The following is a 13,932-nucleotide window of genomic DNA, read 5'->3' on the forward strand; positions in this document are numbered from 1 at the left end:
GTTTTGCTGCCTGATGCAATGCCTGGCAGGGCCCGTCCCTTATCAGAGCTCCATTCACAGCAGACTCTAGGACCCCACCTCCTCCTAGGGGAGGCAGGGGGAGGCTGGGAGGCATCCAAGTAGACAACTGTTGTCTAGTGAGGGCCCCTTGCCAGGCAGGAGGGAGGCCTGAGCAGAAAGGCCCCTGAGGAAAGAGGAGGGCAGGAAAGCCGGTGCCTAGAGTTAGGGCCTCAGCTCGGCCCACTTCCTTTTCGGTGTTCCCTCACGAAGCTTTGCCTGGGCTACCCGTGGCGGGTTTCTGCCCTCCCATCATTAGCACATAGCTATACAGGCTTGAACTGAAAGCCCCGAGGCTCAGTTTCTTCATCCCCAAATGACATCCCAGATTGATAATGATAATTCCAGAGACCGATGTATGTGAAACCCCAAAGCTTGAAGTTTTGCCCATAGTACGCACTTGTAGTATTGGCCTGTAGTACACACTCAGCACATCCTTCTAGTACACACTCAGGGCACACACTCAGCACACACATGCACATGCTCATAGCACGTGCACGGTTCACTCATTTAGGAAACACCTGCTTTCTCTTCTCCATACTTCCCATCCACGTAGAATGAGTAAGCACCTCACGGTGGGCTAAATGCTTTGGAAAAGGCATTCATCCATTCATCCATTCATTCAACAAGTGTTACGGAGCACCTGTCCTGTGCCCAGTACACACCCAGACTAGGGCACTGGGATTCTGGGCACAGAATAACGAAGGTGGAACAGACCGACAAAGCTCTCTTCTCATGGAACCCACTCCAGGGGCTGAAATAGGCAAGAAACAAGCACATTTCGGTCCAGGAAGGAAATAAAGCAGGATGCTGAGAAGGGAAATGATGGGGGAGGGGAGATGGTCAGTGTGAGGTCGGTGGTCAGGGAAGGGCTCCGGAGGAGGACTCCAGAGCTGAGCACTGGGTATAACAGGGCCAAGGGCAGCTGTCCTACCACCTGCTGCATCCAGGCAGAGCTGGGCTGGCCTGTGCTTCTGGCCTCCTTCACTCTTGGCCCTGGTGCCCTGGAAACGGGACCTTGGCTGGCATCCCACCTTTGCCTTTGGCTGTCACATCACTTGCTGGGTGTTGGGGGCGGTGGGGGGAGGGTATCAAGTACTCCCCCGGGAGGTGGCATCTCCCAAGAGGAGGAAAAGCTGCTTCGTTCTCCCCATGAGCTAAGCAAGGGTGCAGCACGGGTTTGGGGAGGGAGGCAGCACCAAGGTTTGACTAGTGTTCACAGCTGTCACAGACCTACTTCTTACTGACGGCCTCTGCCTAGAGCTCTGTCAGGTGACCGCCATCCTGGCCCCGTCTTCCTCCTTCATGACCCTATGACCTCCTGGCCTCTCTGGGGGTCTGGGGACCTCCTCTCCTGACTCCTGGGTCTGGGGACCTCCCACATTCCCCCTGGGACCGCCAAACCTCTCTCACCTGCGTGCCCACCATCCACTGGGCTTCCAAAGCTAAAGCTAGGGCCAGCCTGCTGGGACAGGGCAAAGGAGCCAACAGTCTGCCTTGTGTGTCATGTGGGAGAGAGTCCTCACCATTGCTTCTTCCTTTTAGGGCAATGCCGAGAAGGTTCTTGGGAACCCTGTATTTTTCGGGAGGGGGGGGGTGAGGGGACTGGGATGGCAACTCAAATAGAAACCGTGCTTGGTAGGGAGGGGAGGAGAAGGTGCAGGAGCTTTGTCATCAAGGCAGCCAAACTTCTAATCTTACCAAAGACCCAGAAGGGAGACGACAGTGAAGGCAAGTCCCCCCACTCCACCCCTGCCTTTTCTCCCCTCTTGGATTTAATGAACGCTTACCATGCCCCAGATTCCATTCCCCACAGCAGCCTTATGTACAGGTTTTTCATGCTATAGGTGAAGAACCCGAGGCCCAGAGAGGTTAAGTCATTCATACAAGGTTGCACAGCATGGCAGACATGCAGGAAAGACTAAAATCCAGGACTTCTGGTCTCAGCTCCTTCTGCTTCCCTCACATCATCAGACACAGGCAACTCTCAGCCAAGAGATGAGAGGGCAGAAAGTCAGATTTCAGTCCTTTTTGCCCTGCAGACTCTGTTGGGTCTCACCCTTCCAGAGCGACAGGCGGCCTCACACCCCACCCTGGGCTAAACAGGGTGTATGAGGAACCTGGCTCTGTCATTCTGCACTCATGCTGACAGCCTGCCAGGCACTGAGCCAGGCATCAACTTTGAAAGGTTTGATCAGTAGTGGGGTTTTTTTGGCAGCTGATATATTCTGGGTACCATTTTAGATGCTAGTCTCTACTTCAAGGGGCACGGGGTCTGGGAAAGGAGGACAGACAGACCATCCGCTGGAAAGCCCAACCATATGGGCTACAGTGGGGGTGACTGGGGAGCACTGAGAGGCTCGAGTGACCTGATCTCAGGTGGGTGATGAGGGCGGCTGCTGGAGGAATCTTCGACAAGTTATTTAACCTCTCTCAACCCCAGTTTCCTCATCTGTAAAATGGGAGAGCTGCTACCTAATAGGACTTCTGTAAGGATCTGATGAGGAAATGCCAATCAAGTGCTTAACACAGCACCTGGCAGAGTGGTAAGCACTCAATAAATTTCAGCTACCACATCATTCCAGATGGCCCTTCCAACCAGAGCGTAAGCCCCATGAGGGCTGTGGGCCAGGTCTGCTTGTTCACTGCTTGTATCCCCAGTGCTTAGACCGGAGGCTGGCACATAGTGGGTGCTCAGGAAATAGTTGTTTCATGAGTGTGTGGGGAAAGGCCCGGAAGAATTAGGAAGAGGCAGGAGTATTCCACTTGCCCTGGAGCTGACCCCACACCACTCTTCCCCCCTGGGCCCCTCTCCACCCAACCACATCCAGGAAGCCTCAGCACCACTCTACCCTGTGCAGCCAGGGCCCTCCACTCGGCTGCCGGGTTACACATCTGCCTCCTCGTATTGCAGAGCCCCTGCCCCACTGTTTTCCCCAAAGGACAGATGATTTGGCTGTCCCTCTAGCCACTTCCATTATGTGATGAAGGTCAACCCTAGGACCTGCCTTCCTGCCCTCCTTCTCCCTCACGTCAATGTCAGTTGCTTCTGTGGGAAAATCTACCTTTTCCAGAGGGAGAGAGATGATCCTGGGTGCACTGTACCAGGTCATAAGATTTTTCCAAACTTGGAGCAGATAGTATCCCATGGATGAAGGTCCTTAAGGAGAAGGGGTAGATTATGGGATGAAGGGTGTTATGCTGGAATCGGGCTCATGATGCAGGACAGGTATGTGTGTGTGTGTGTGTGTGTGTGTAGAAATGTATATACATCTTCCGCTGAGGGTCATTTGTTCCTTTATCCACTCTGTCATTTGGCAACCATGCATAAGTATGTCCTGTGTGCCTGGCCCAGTGCTAAGGGATAATGAGGGGCCTGGACAAACTCCCTGCACTCCACGAAGGACGATCAGCATTGAACAAGTCATTACAAGTGGGCTCACCTTACGACAGTCTCAGGCACTAATAGGAGTCTGCATGGCAGTGGGGCCAGGGGACCCCTAATCTAGTCAGGGGGAGGCTGCTCCCGGAAGCTGAGACGTGAAAGGCTGAGGCCACGAGAAGGATTTTGGAAGGACCCAAGTGAAGGATCTAATATATATATTAGGCTATTAACATCAGCGTTTATAGGTCCACCTCCATCTTTTTTTTTTTTTTTTTTTTTTTTTTGGTATTTGTAGTCTTTTGTTTCAAACATTTATAGTACATGGAACACTCTTCCATGCACTTGCCCTTGAGTTATGTGTGAGGTCAAAGGATAAATTCATGGAAGTGGGAGGAATTAATCAAAGGGCTGACTAGCGTTTTAAATGACTTGATTTGCTCTCTCATCTATGGGAGAGTGGCTCTGGGGCTTTGGCTGCCAAGCAGGGCCACGACCTTCAGAAGTTGGTGGGAAAACCCCTCTTCATTCCTCATCTCCAGACAAGGGTGTCCTGACCACCTGTCTCTTCACAGGACAAGGGTGTCCCCCACCTGAAGACGCGGAGCCAGGTCCTGAGCAATGCTCCTGAGCTGAGAGCCCACGCCCCCCACCCCTTCCCCATGGAGAAAGGACTCGCTTTCCCCCAGGACTGCCGGGACTTTCTGCACAGCCTGAGGATGAAGAGCAAATATGCCCTTTTCCTGGCTTTTGTGGTGGTGGTTTTTGTCTTCATTGAAAAGGAAAATAAAATCATATCAAGGTGAGGGGTGCCAGCACACGTCTTCCTTATCAGGGAGGGGTGGGTGGAGGCTCTATGTCTTACAAAGGCAGCTCTTCAACCAGTCATCACCAGGCCCCTCCCCTGCCCAGGCAGTGGGTCTTGCGCACGTCCTCATCACTGCTCAGGGGTAACACTTGGGCTCTGGATTCACGCAATTTGGGTTGGAATCCCGATTCCGGCCCTCACTAGCTGTGACAGCTTGGACAAAATCACTTTCTCTGTCTTAAGTTCCTCTTCTGTAAAATATGGGTAACGACGGGGCACCTGGGTGGCTCCGTCCGACTCTTGATTTGGGCTCAGGTCTTGATCTCACGGTTCGTGGGATCGAGCCCCACATTGGGCTCCATGCTGACAGCTCAGAGCTTGGAATTCTCTCTCTGTGTCTCTCTCTGCCTTTCCCCACTTGTTCTCTCTCTCTCTCTCAAACACACACACATAAAGTAAATAAATATTTTAAAAATATGGCTAACAATGGGGTCTTCCTAGTAAAGATTAAATGAGGAAATGTAAAACATTAACTCAGTGCCTGCACGCAGTTGGTATCTAGTATTTGCTGACCATGGTTATTACTAATTTACTTCTTGGCTAGGATAAAGCCTCACATTATCAGCACACCTCCTATACCAGCCTGAAGCCATGGATGAGGGTGAGCCCATGGAAAGGCAGGGTTCTGGCACACATACCTGGTAGGTGGGGCTGCCTACCAGGTGCTGCCTCCCACGTGCAGTTGTTCAGGTTGTGTATTGCTAAACGCCAGGGGTGTGCACTCACCTCAGCTACACTGGGAATGCTGCCGCATGGAGTTGGCGGTGTACCTTTGTGTGCAGTAAGTGCCTCTGCTGGTGAGCCTGCTGGATGTACAAAGATTTCTTAGACCTGCTCTCCCAGCACAACCCCTGCAAGAAAGCATCAGCCACATGGATAGATTAGGAACTGGACTGTGCAGTAGGCAGTCACTGCCCCACCTGGGTTTCTCAGCATGAACTGTTCCAGTTCGTGCCCACGGGATCCTGCTGCAAGCCTCTGCAGCTCTCCACCAGAGAACTTTCTCTCCACCTGTACATCGGCAAGCCAGGAATGCAGGGAGTAAATGCCTCTGGGAGCAGCCCTCAGCCAAGGCCAGCTGGGAGCTTCATATCCCTTAGGCAAGAGAATCCTCAGGTGTGTCCTCCCAGGTGCCCTAGTGGGATTGGTTTGCTCACAGAGACAGCCCGCTCACCCTAGACCGACTTTTTTCTTCCCACCCCTCTTCTCTGCCTCTCTGCCAGTTCTTTTTGCGATCATGTTCTAAATAAACTACTCACACCCAAACCCTTGCCTCATGGTCTGCTTCTGGGGAAACCCAACTAAGACAGGCTTTGGGTGATCAGCCCTGCAGGGTGCTTAGGGGTGCCCAAGGGATGGAGTCCCCATCACTCACTGACTCCGATTTCCCTCTGTCCCCCCAGGGTGTCAGACAGGCTGAAGCAGATCCCACAACCCCTGGCAGACGCCAACAGCACCGACCCAGCCCTCATCTTGGCCGACAATGCGTCCCTTCTGTCCCTGAGCGAGCTCGATTCAGCCTTCACCCAGCTGCAGGGCCGCCTGCGAAACCTCAGTCTGCAGCTGGGTGTAGAGCCAGCAGCGGAGGCCGCCGGCGGGGCCCAGGGGGAGGCGGAGGCCAAGGCCAAGGAGCCACCCCGACCCCGCGAGGCCCGGCCGCGGCGCCACGTGCTCCTCATGGCCACCACCCGCACCGGCTCCTCGTTCGTGGGCGAGTTCTTCAACCAGCAGGGCAACATCTTCTACCTCTTCGAGCCGCTGTGGCACATCGAGCGCACCGTGTCCTTCGAGTCGGGAGGCGCCAACGCCGCGGGCTCAGCGCTCGTCTACCGCGACGTGCTCAAGCAGCTGTTCCTGTGCGACCTGTACGTGCTGGAGCACTTCATCAGCCCCCTGCCGGAGGACCACCTGACCCAGTTCATGTTCCGCCGCGGCTCCAGCCGCTCCCTGTGCGAGGACCCCGTGTGCACGCCCTTCGTCAAGAAGGTCTTCGAGAAGTACCACTGCAAGAACCGCCGCTGCGGGCCCCTCAACGTGACGCTGGCGGCCGAGGCCTGCCGCCGCAAGGAGCACATGGCCCTCAAGGCCGTGCGCATCCGGCAGCTGGAGTTCCTGCAGCCGCTGGCCGAGGACCCCCGGCTGGACCTGCGCGTCATCCAGCTGGTGCGCGACCCGCGCGCCGTGCTGGCCTCCCGCATGGTGGCCTTCGCCGGCAAGTACGAGGGCTGGAAGAAGTGGCTGGCCGAGGGGCAGGCGCGGCTGGGGGAGGAGGAGGTGCAGCGGCTGAGGGGCAACTGCGAGAGCATCCGGCTGTCGGCCGAGCTGGGCCTCCGGCAGCCGGCCTGGCTGCGCGGCCGCTACATGCTGGTGCGCTACGAGGACGTGGCGCGCTGGCCGCTGCAGAAGGCGCGCGAGATGTACCGCTTCGCCGGCATCCCCCTGACGGCGCAGGTGGAGGACTGGATCCGGAGGAACACGCAGGCGGCCCAGGACGGCAGCGGCATCTACTCCACGCAGAAGAACTCCTCGGAGCAGTTCGAGAAGTGGCGCTTCAGCATGCCCTTCAAGCTGGCGCAGGTGGTGCAGGCCGCCTGCGCCCCAGCCATGCACCTGTTCGGCTACCGGCTGGCGCGGGACGCCGCCTCCCTCACCAACCGCTCCGTCAGCCTGCTGGAGGAGCGCGGAACCTTCTGGGTCACGTAGGGGGGCCCGCGGCCGCGCGCGCCCCTCCTTGTGAAAGGCCCGCCCTGCCTTCCTCGCACCACCCCCCAGTCCCCCCCGCGGGCGGCGACACGGTGGCTCTCGCCGAGGGCGGGCGGCCGGGCGGCGGCCACGCGCGGGGCAGGCCGCCCTTCCGCCGTAGAAGTAGGCCCCCCGCCAGCTAGCTCCCCCACTGCAGCCTTGGGCCCGGGGTCTCTCACCGAGAACAGGACAGTGCCCGTCCGTGAGGGCCGCCAGACACAGACCTGAGGGGCTGAGGTCTCCTGAGCAGGCTCCCCGCAGGCCTGGAACTTTTGACAAGCCTTTTTTTTCTCTGTCACTGTCTCTGTCTCTCTCTCTCTCTCTCACACACACACACACACACACACACACACACACACAAGCATACACCCAAAACTACATAAATGCCTGTAGACCCCGTGGGCCAGAGTCCAGATGTTTAACCCGAAGGGGCTTTGGGCACCCACCAGCCGCAGTCAGACCTCCTGCTGTACTCACTGTTCACCTGACAGTCTCTGGATTTCTACACAATCCAGTGTGGAATCTGCATGGGTCTGAGGGGAGGGGCTGGAACAGCCCAGAATGTCAGAGGATGACAGCCAGGGCTTATCAACCAAGAATGATTCAGTATTTTCATGAATGGAATCGCTGTGCGGGTCACTGACATCAGCCCTGCGTAGAACTACAAAGCACACATACACGTGTAAAAGATACCTACATATACCAGACAGACACAGAAACATCATAGAAACACAAGTCCACACACCTACGCACATACCCACCACAGGCTTCCCTGTTGCTTTATGCCCACGGAATTGAACTATCACACACCTAAAGAGCAGCCTTTAGTTACAGTTTTAGAATTATTTAGGGACATGGAAGGAAACACAGTCATGGGCCATGACCCTGTTCTGACCAGGTTTAGGACTGAGCGGTGGATACGGAACCTCCGAGTCTGCGGCCCCTGCCCGCCTTAGATTCTCCTGGCTACCTCCTCTGGCCCATTCACATCCTCTCTGCTGGCAGGCAGGATGTTTTGAAATGATGTGGCCAGTCCTCACATGACTGCAGCCCAAAGGCCCCGGCCCAGCTCCACTGGCTCCCTGAGAGCGAGTCCATATTTGAAGGCTGCCTCAGGTCTGACTGGAGGCAAAAGGCAGCTGAGGAGTCCTGCCATTTCCATCCAGGCCTCGTGTGGGGCAGCGCCCAGAAGAGTGCAGAGTGCCCTTGGGGGAGAAGTCACATCAGGATACCCCTCCCCCAAGAAGACAGGAGACAGAGGTCAGCCTCATGGTTGGTCACCATGGTTACATGTTCATATCTGTAATTCCTCCTTTTGGGCCCTGGGAAAAGTGTTGCTCAACTTGGGATAGGCTGGGTATTTTATCTGGGTGGTTTTTTTTTTTTTTTAAAGTTATTTATAGTTTGGTATCTTGTGGCTATGTTTTTTATTTTGTTTCTACAGAAGTGCTGCGTGACAGCAATCTGGGCTTTAGGGGGCTGGGAGGATCAGCAGGGAGCACTCTGGCTCTTGCTGGAGGGAGAGGAGGAGGAGGAAGAGGCTTTTCCCAGAAGGACCAGAGCCTGGGCGGCCACATGGCAACCCACAGTGCCCCACGGGCGTTTCTGTTTGAACCCCATGTGGAACGAATCTCAGAAACCACCAGTGTTCTTTGCTGTGTGTCCAGAAGCAACATAAATTAGCCCTCATCCTCTCCCTGAGACGAGGCCAGATTTGAACATCTCTTTCAGGTCCAAATGCATTTCCTGGGGGGGCAGGGCCTATGGCCAAGCAGCAGATGCCCCCACAGTGGAGGTCCTTTTCTACCCCCAGCCCAAACTGGGGAGCAGAGCTCAGTCCACCCCAGAACTCGAAGAGCTGCCCCAGTTCACTAGGGCTGTTTCTGATTTCCTGGACAACTTCTATGTCAGATCTATCCTGTTGTCAAACCCAGAGGGCTGAGTTTTGGATTGAGTAATATGGACACGAGGGAAAGAGAGGATCTGAGTCCAGCTGGTGCTGCCGTGGGGAAGGGAGGAGTGTGTCCTCCCAGCAGCCAGAAGCTGCTGTTTGAGACGGTGAGGACTGTAGCCATTTTGTGGGGTCTCTCACAATCACCACATTTGAGCTGCTGGGTCTCCGTGAACTTCAAGTCGTTCAAGGAGGCCTCCAGTCTAGGGTCTCTAGTCCCGAAATAAGTTGTGCAGGGAGCTGGCTCTGATTTGGGGTCCAAAGGGACTCCAGCTCTGAAAACTTGACCCTGGGGCAGAGAGAGACCAGGATGTTTCTGGAAGCCCGGAAGCACTAGCTGTTTTTCCCCTCCCCACACTGTTCCCCACACGGTTCCCCACCTGTGGTTGGTGGGGGCTGGGGCAGGGACGGAGGCAGGTACCTCCATCTGGGGCTCTTCTTGGGGCCCTCCTGGTGTGGACAGCAAACTTCTTCCTTCCTTCCTATGCCTCTGCGGCCAAGGTCTCCACCCCTGAGCTCCGAGGACTGTGCGGAGAATGGACCTTTGGGACTTCTCAGGACATTGACAATTTGTACACTGCAAGTTGACTTAATTTATTTATTTTGTGACAAAGAAGAGACATAAAATACCTTATTTTTTGCAGGGACGCAAAGCTGTACCCAAATCGAGAAAGACAAAATAATACTAGAAACCGTTGACTCACTCCATACACACAAGGACACTCGAAGACGATTCAGAGCACAAGACTAAAACCAAGGGCACGGAGTTGTGCTGGCCCCAGGGTGTTGTTTAGGGAGGTACCTTGGTTTCTTCTTGTTGATTTGAAGATGCGGCATTTAAGGCCCTTTCTGCTGTATTACCTTTGCCCTGGTGTCTGAAACAGGGCACAACTCAAGCGAGTGTTGCCTTGGGACTCGGCAATGCTCCCGGGAACCCTCGGGGTTTGGGGAAGGACGGGGTGGGGGCGACTACTGACTTTATTCTATGGGGGGCCCGGTTGGAGTTACGCACTTGTGGTTTTCAGCAGGCAGCTGGGCTGAGGAAGGTGGTCCAGCTGGGCCAGTGCCTCCTTTTCCAGTGAGGCCAGTCCGGGCTTCTCTACTCTTACTGCTCCATCAGGAGCCTCTCCCCTGTATGGCATCCACCTGCCCGCAGACAGAGGGAGCAGCTGAGGCCTCACCTCTGGGTCTGCCGGCTTCCCCGGAACAAGAGGCCCATTCAGCAATGAGTGTTTACTCATTTTCTTTTTCTTGATGAAGACCTCTTTAGCCCGGCCTATATAAATAGTTCAGAACATTCCAGGCCTTGGTGAGACAGGGTAGTGTCTAACACCCACAGGCTGTCACCACTGCTGCCTATTCCTGGCTTCTCCTCTGGCCTTGTTTGTAAGCCTCGGAGAGGATGAGGGCACCAGGTTGGGGGCAGGGGTCTCTGGGAACAGTCGGTGGGGAGCAGGGTTCCTGAGTCCCCACAGAGAGGAAAGAAAGCAGATTCACAACTCTGTGGCACACCCCCACCTCCCGCAGTGGGTTATCACCAAGTTATTACTGAGATTGAGAGACATGAACAAATTCTAGCCTTTGGTCCCTTCATGTGATACACACACTTGAAAATAAATAACTAAATGAATAGGAAAAAAAAAAGTTTACTGAAGAGTTTACTCCCCGTCTGCCAGTATGCTCAGCCTGGAAGCTACTGCCAAAGGCCGGTCTAATGGGGCAGCTGCCGACCGGACCCCTGAGAGCAGAGGGCCCACCCAACCCATTCCAGTGACATCTTTCCCCACCACCTCTGTCCTGTCCTTTGCCCTGTCTGATGACGAGTGAGATCCAACAGGAGGTCAGGGGATCCCTGTCCCAGAAGATGGGGGCCTGGTCTAGAGATGGAAGCATCAGGTGGTCTGGTCCCGACCCGGAAGGTCTCTTCCAGCCCTGGTGGTCCTCTTGCACATTAGGGCCTATTTTAATTGCCTGTAGGGCCTGGATTATGGAGGACAGGAGCAGAAGACCAGACGGCTGCATCTCTGAGGCCATCCCTCGCTCCCAATCCCATGGCTGAGAACAAAGGCAGGTCCTGGGGGGAGGGATTCCTGGGTTGGGGAGAGGCGGGGGTGGGGAAGCATGTCTGCAGAAACCAAGTAGGCCTTGCTGATCTGTACTAAGTGAAAGGAGCACCCGCTGAAATCCAGGGGTCCCAGGTTGGTGGGTTTGCTAGTGAAAATTCCCAGGACGTGGTCCAGCTGGACAAGAGGCAGAAGGCCCAGGGCTTCCCGAATGCAACTGTATCGCCTCTCAGCTGCCCACAGTTTCAGGAATACTGGAAGCTGCTCTTTACCTCGAAAGGACAAAGCAGAATTGGCAAATTCAGATGTCTTAAGAGCTTTGAGATCCTTTGGTCTCCGTGTCCTCTGTCATTCCATGACTATATGCCTGGGGGACGAATTGGTTGTATGTGTTTCCACGGATATGAATGCAGTGCCAGCCCCATGGACCCAGCTCATACTGTAGACCAGGTATTTCATTTGGGAAAATACCCTGCTTCCTCTACCATTGGGCTTGAACTGGGCACCCCTGGAGTCTCCATCTCGTCTGTATGTTCCAGGCTGAGTTCGCCTGGCTCCCCTGCTCCCTCCTGGATCCTGCAAACTCTGTCTTTTTTGCCAAGACCTCGACCCTGTGTCCTGTTTCATGGCCACATGGTACAGGACACTCCCTTCGTGGCCATGTGTGGCCAAGGTGTGTACATAATGGTGTGTACGTTGCTCCTGCCCCCTTGCCATCAGTGTCCCAGATGTCCTTGCCGTGGCTACAATCTGCCGTCTCCTGGAAACGCAGGGGCTGCCCTTCAGAGAGCTGGCGGCCACCGCCGCTCAGGGTCTGCTTTGCGGAACAGAATGTGAACCCATCACTTGATGGCTTACTTGACTTATTTAATTAAAAACGAAAACATGCAATGAGCAAAATCTGAAGTGTGTCTCCGCCTTTCTTTTGCATTTGTTCTCAGCAGCAATGAAAAATTAACAAGAAAAAATTAGCAGCAGTAGGAAAAGGGGTGACTTCTCACATGAAGCAGGGTAGAGGTAAGCCCCCAAGAGTGACAGACAGAGGGAAGCCTGGCGAAGCGCAGGGGGCGGTTGATGATGGTTGTTTATGTTACCAGAATGGCAGAGCCGGTGAGGATTGCTCGGAGCCGGCTGCAAGGGTGAGGTCCGAGTCATGAATACCCAGGAATTACAGGGCAGAGACAGGAGCATTGGCTAGAGGCCAGGGGACCTGGGGACAGGTCCCAGATTTGCCACTTCTGGCCCCATGACCTTGGACAGGTCACTTTCCTTATCTGAGCCCTAGTTTCCTTGAGAATGGGGAGTGTAATCAGTGGTTTACAGCAATTGTTCCAAAATTCAGCTGAAAGAGCACCTGCATGTTGACCCGCTTCACATGTTGAAATGGCACCTAAGATTCCCTTGACCTTCACAAGGTCTCAAAACCCACACGAGGACATTGCTAAAGACCCTTTCAGCTAAGAAATTTAATGAAGTCCTTTGAAATTGTTATTCCATTGCTCTATCAGTCGTGATAACTTCGGTGCGAATTAGACTTTGGCCCTTGTGTCTTCTAACAGCCACCTGGTAGGCATTTCCCCAAGGAGAAGGGAGAAGGTTCATTTTGGAGCCCAGGAAGACAGAGCTGGTAAAGCTGTGTGGGTGTGGGGGGGACAGGAGCAACCATGAAGAAGCAGAGAAGGGCTGAGCATTGGTGAGCAAAGAGGAGGGGAATGAGGGGGGGTCACAACAGAATGAGGCATAATATGAAGGAACGGGACCCTTTCCCCCAAACTCAGACATGTACCTCTACCATTTCACCCAGGCCAGGCCTTGGGGGGAGGGGAACCTCAAACCATTTTCCTCCCAATCCTTAAAATACAGGCCTGTACCATGACATTCCAACCTCAGTATCTCCGCCCACCCCCCCCCCCCCACCCCCCAGCCAGGTGCCATTGCTGTCTCCAGTCTTCTGGGCACTGGGTATATTTAGTTTAATTTCTGGGCTATGTTTCCTACCACAAATGACCTCCTGGAGAAACAAATTGCCATAATCATAGAGCAGAGAAGCCTGGAGACCTCTCCACCCACTCACCCCCTGAGTCACCAGTCAGGCGTGGAACCATCTTTTGTCTCCACTCTCAGACCCTTTTTGAGCTCCCGAATCTTCCTCCACTACATCCCAACTTACCCAACCCTGGGAAGGAGCCAAATACCCAGGGAGTCTCTGAGGGAGTGACAGTCAGCTGGATCCATCCGGGAAGCAGTGGGATCACCAGCAGGGACCCGTGTCATCTGCCTACAGCAGGCCCAGCACTGGAGTCTGCATCCGTGTGTCCCCAAGTATGTTTGGAGGAACTGTGATCACCTAGAGGCTCTTAGGAAGTTACAGTGCCCATTAACCTAGTAAAGGCTCTGAGAAGTCCTGCTTTCCTTTGCCCCAGCTTACCAGACTTCACTCAGAACAATTTTTATGGGTGGAATTCTTTCATCATGGAAACTTTTTTTTTTTACCAAACAACATTTTCAAGACTCTGGCATTCTACAGAACACTTTGTAGCCATTGGAAACCTGCAAATGTATGCATATAGGACTAAAAGCCATGATAAGCAGATGAGAAGGTCGTGGGTGAAGAGGGTGGAAAGAAAACGTTCAGGAACAAGTTTCAGGCACCACACCCCAGCCCACCTTCGGCATCATTCTCACAGAGCTGCAGGGCGGAAGCAAAAGAGTTGGTCTGTGGAGATCATAGCAGCCTCCAGGGCACTGTGGGTCAAAGTTCACGGCCCAAGGCATCCATGCTACTGTTGTAAAACCTCCTGGTCACCTGAAACCCTTAGCCCTTGGCTTCCTTAACTCAGCCCACACCTGCAGGGCCTCTGCAGCATTA

At 54.4% G+C, this 13,932-nt stretch overlaps 1 protein-coding gene across 2 annotated transcripts in view; it reads left to right on the top strand.

The window, feature by feature from the left end:
- CHST3 (carbohydrate sulfotransferase 3) overlaps positions 1-11,969 on the top strand; it is a 37,256-nt gene extending 25,287 nt beyond the window's left edge. For both annotated transcript variants that reach the window (XM_019444472.2, XM_019444473.2), the window contains exons 2-3: positions 4,015-4,241; positions 5,711-11,969. In XM_019444472.2, coding sequence (XP_019300017.1) covers positions 4,102-4,241; positions 5,711-7,010 — 1,440 coding nt within the window. In that variant the 5' untranslated portion in view covers positions 4,015-4,101 and the 3' untranslated portion in view covers positions 7,011-11,969. The remainder of the gene's footprint in view (positions 1-4,014; positions 4,242-5,710) is intronic.
- The last annotated feature ends 1,963 nt before the right edge of the window (positions 11,970-13,932 follow it).

Source organism: Panthera pardus, unplaced genomic scaffold, assembly GCF_024362965.1.
Source record: "Panthera pardus isolate Hobbes unplaced genomic scaffold, ASM2436296v1 HiC_scaffold_22, whole genome shotgun sequence".
Classification (NCBI taxonomy): Eukaryota; Metazoa; Chordata; class Mammalia; order Carnivora; family Felidae; genus Panthera; species Panthera pardus.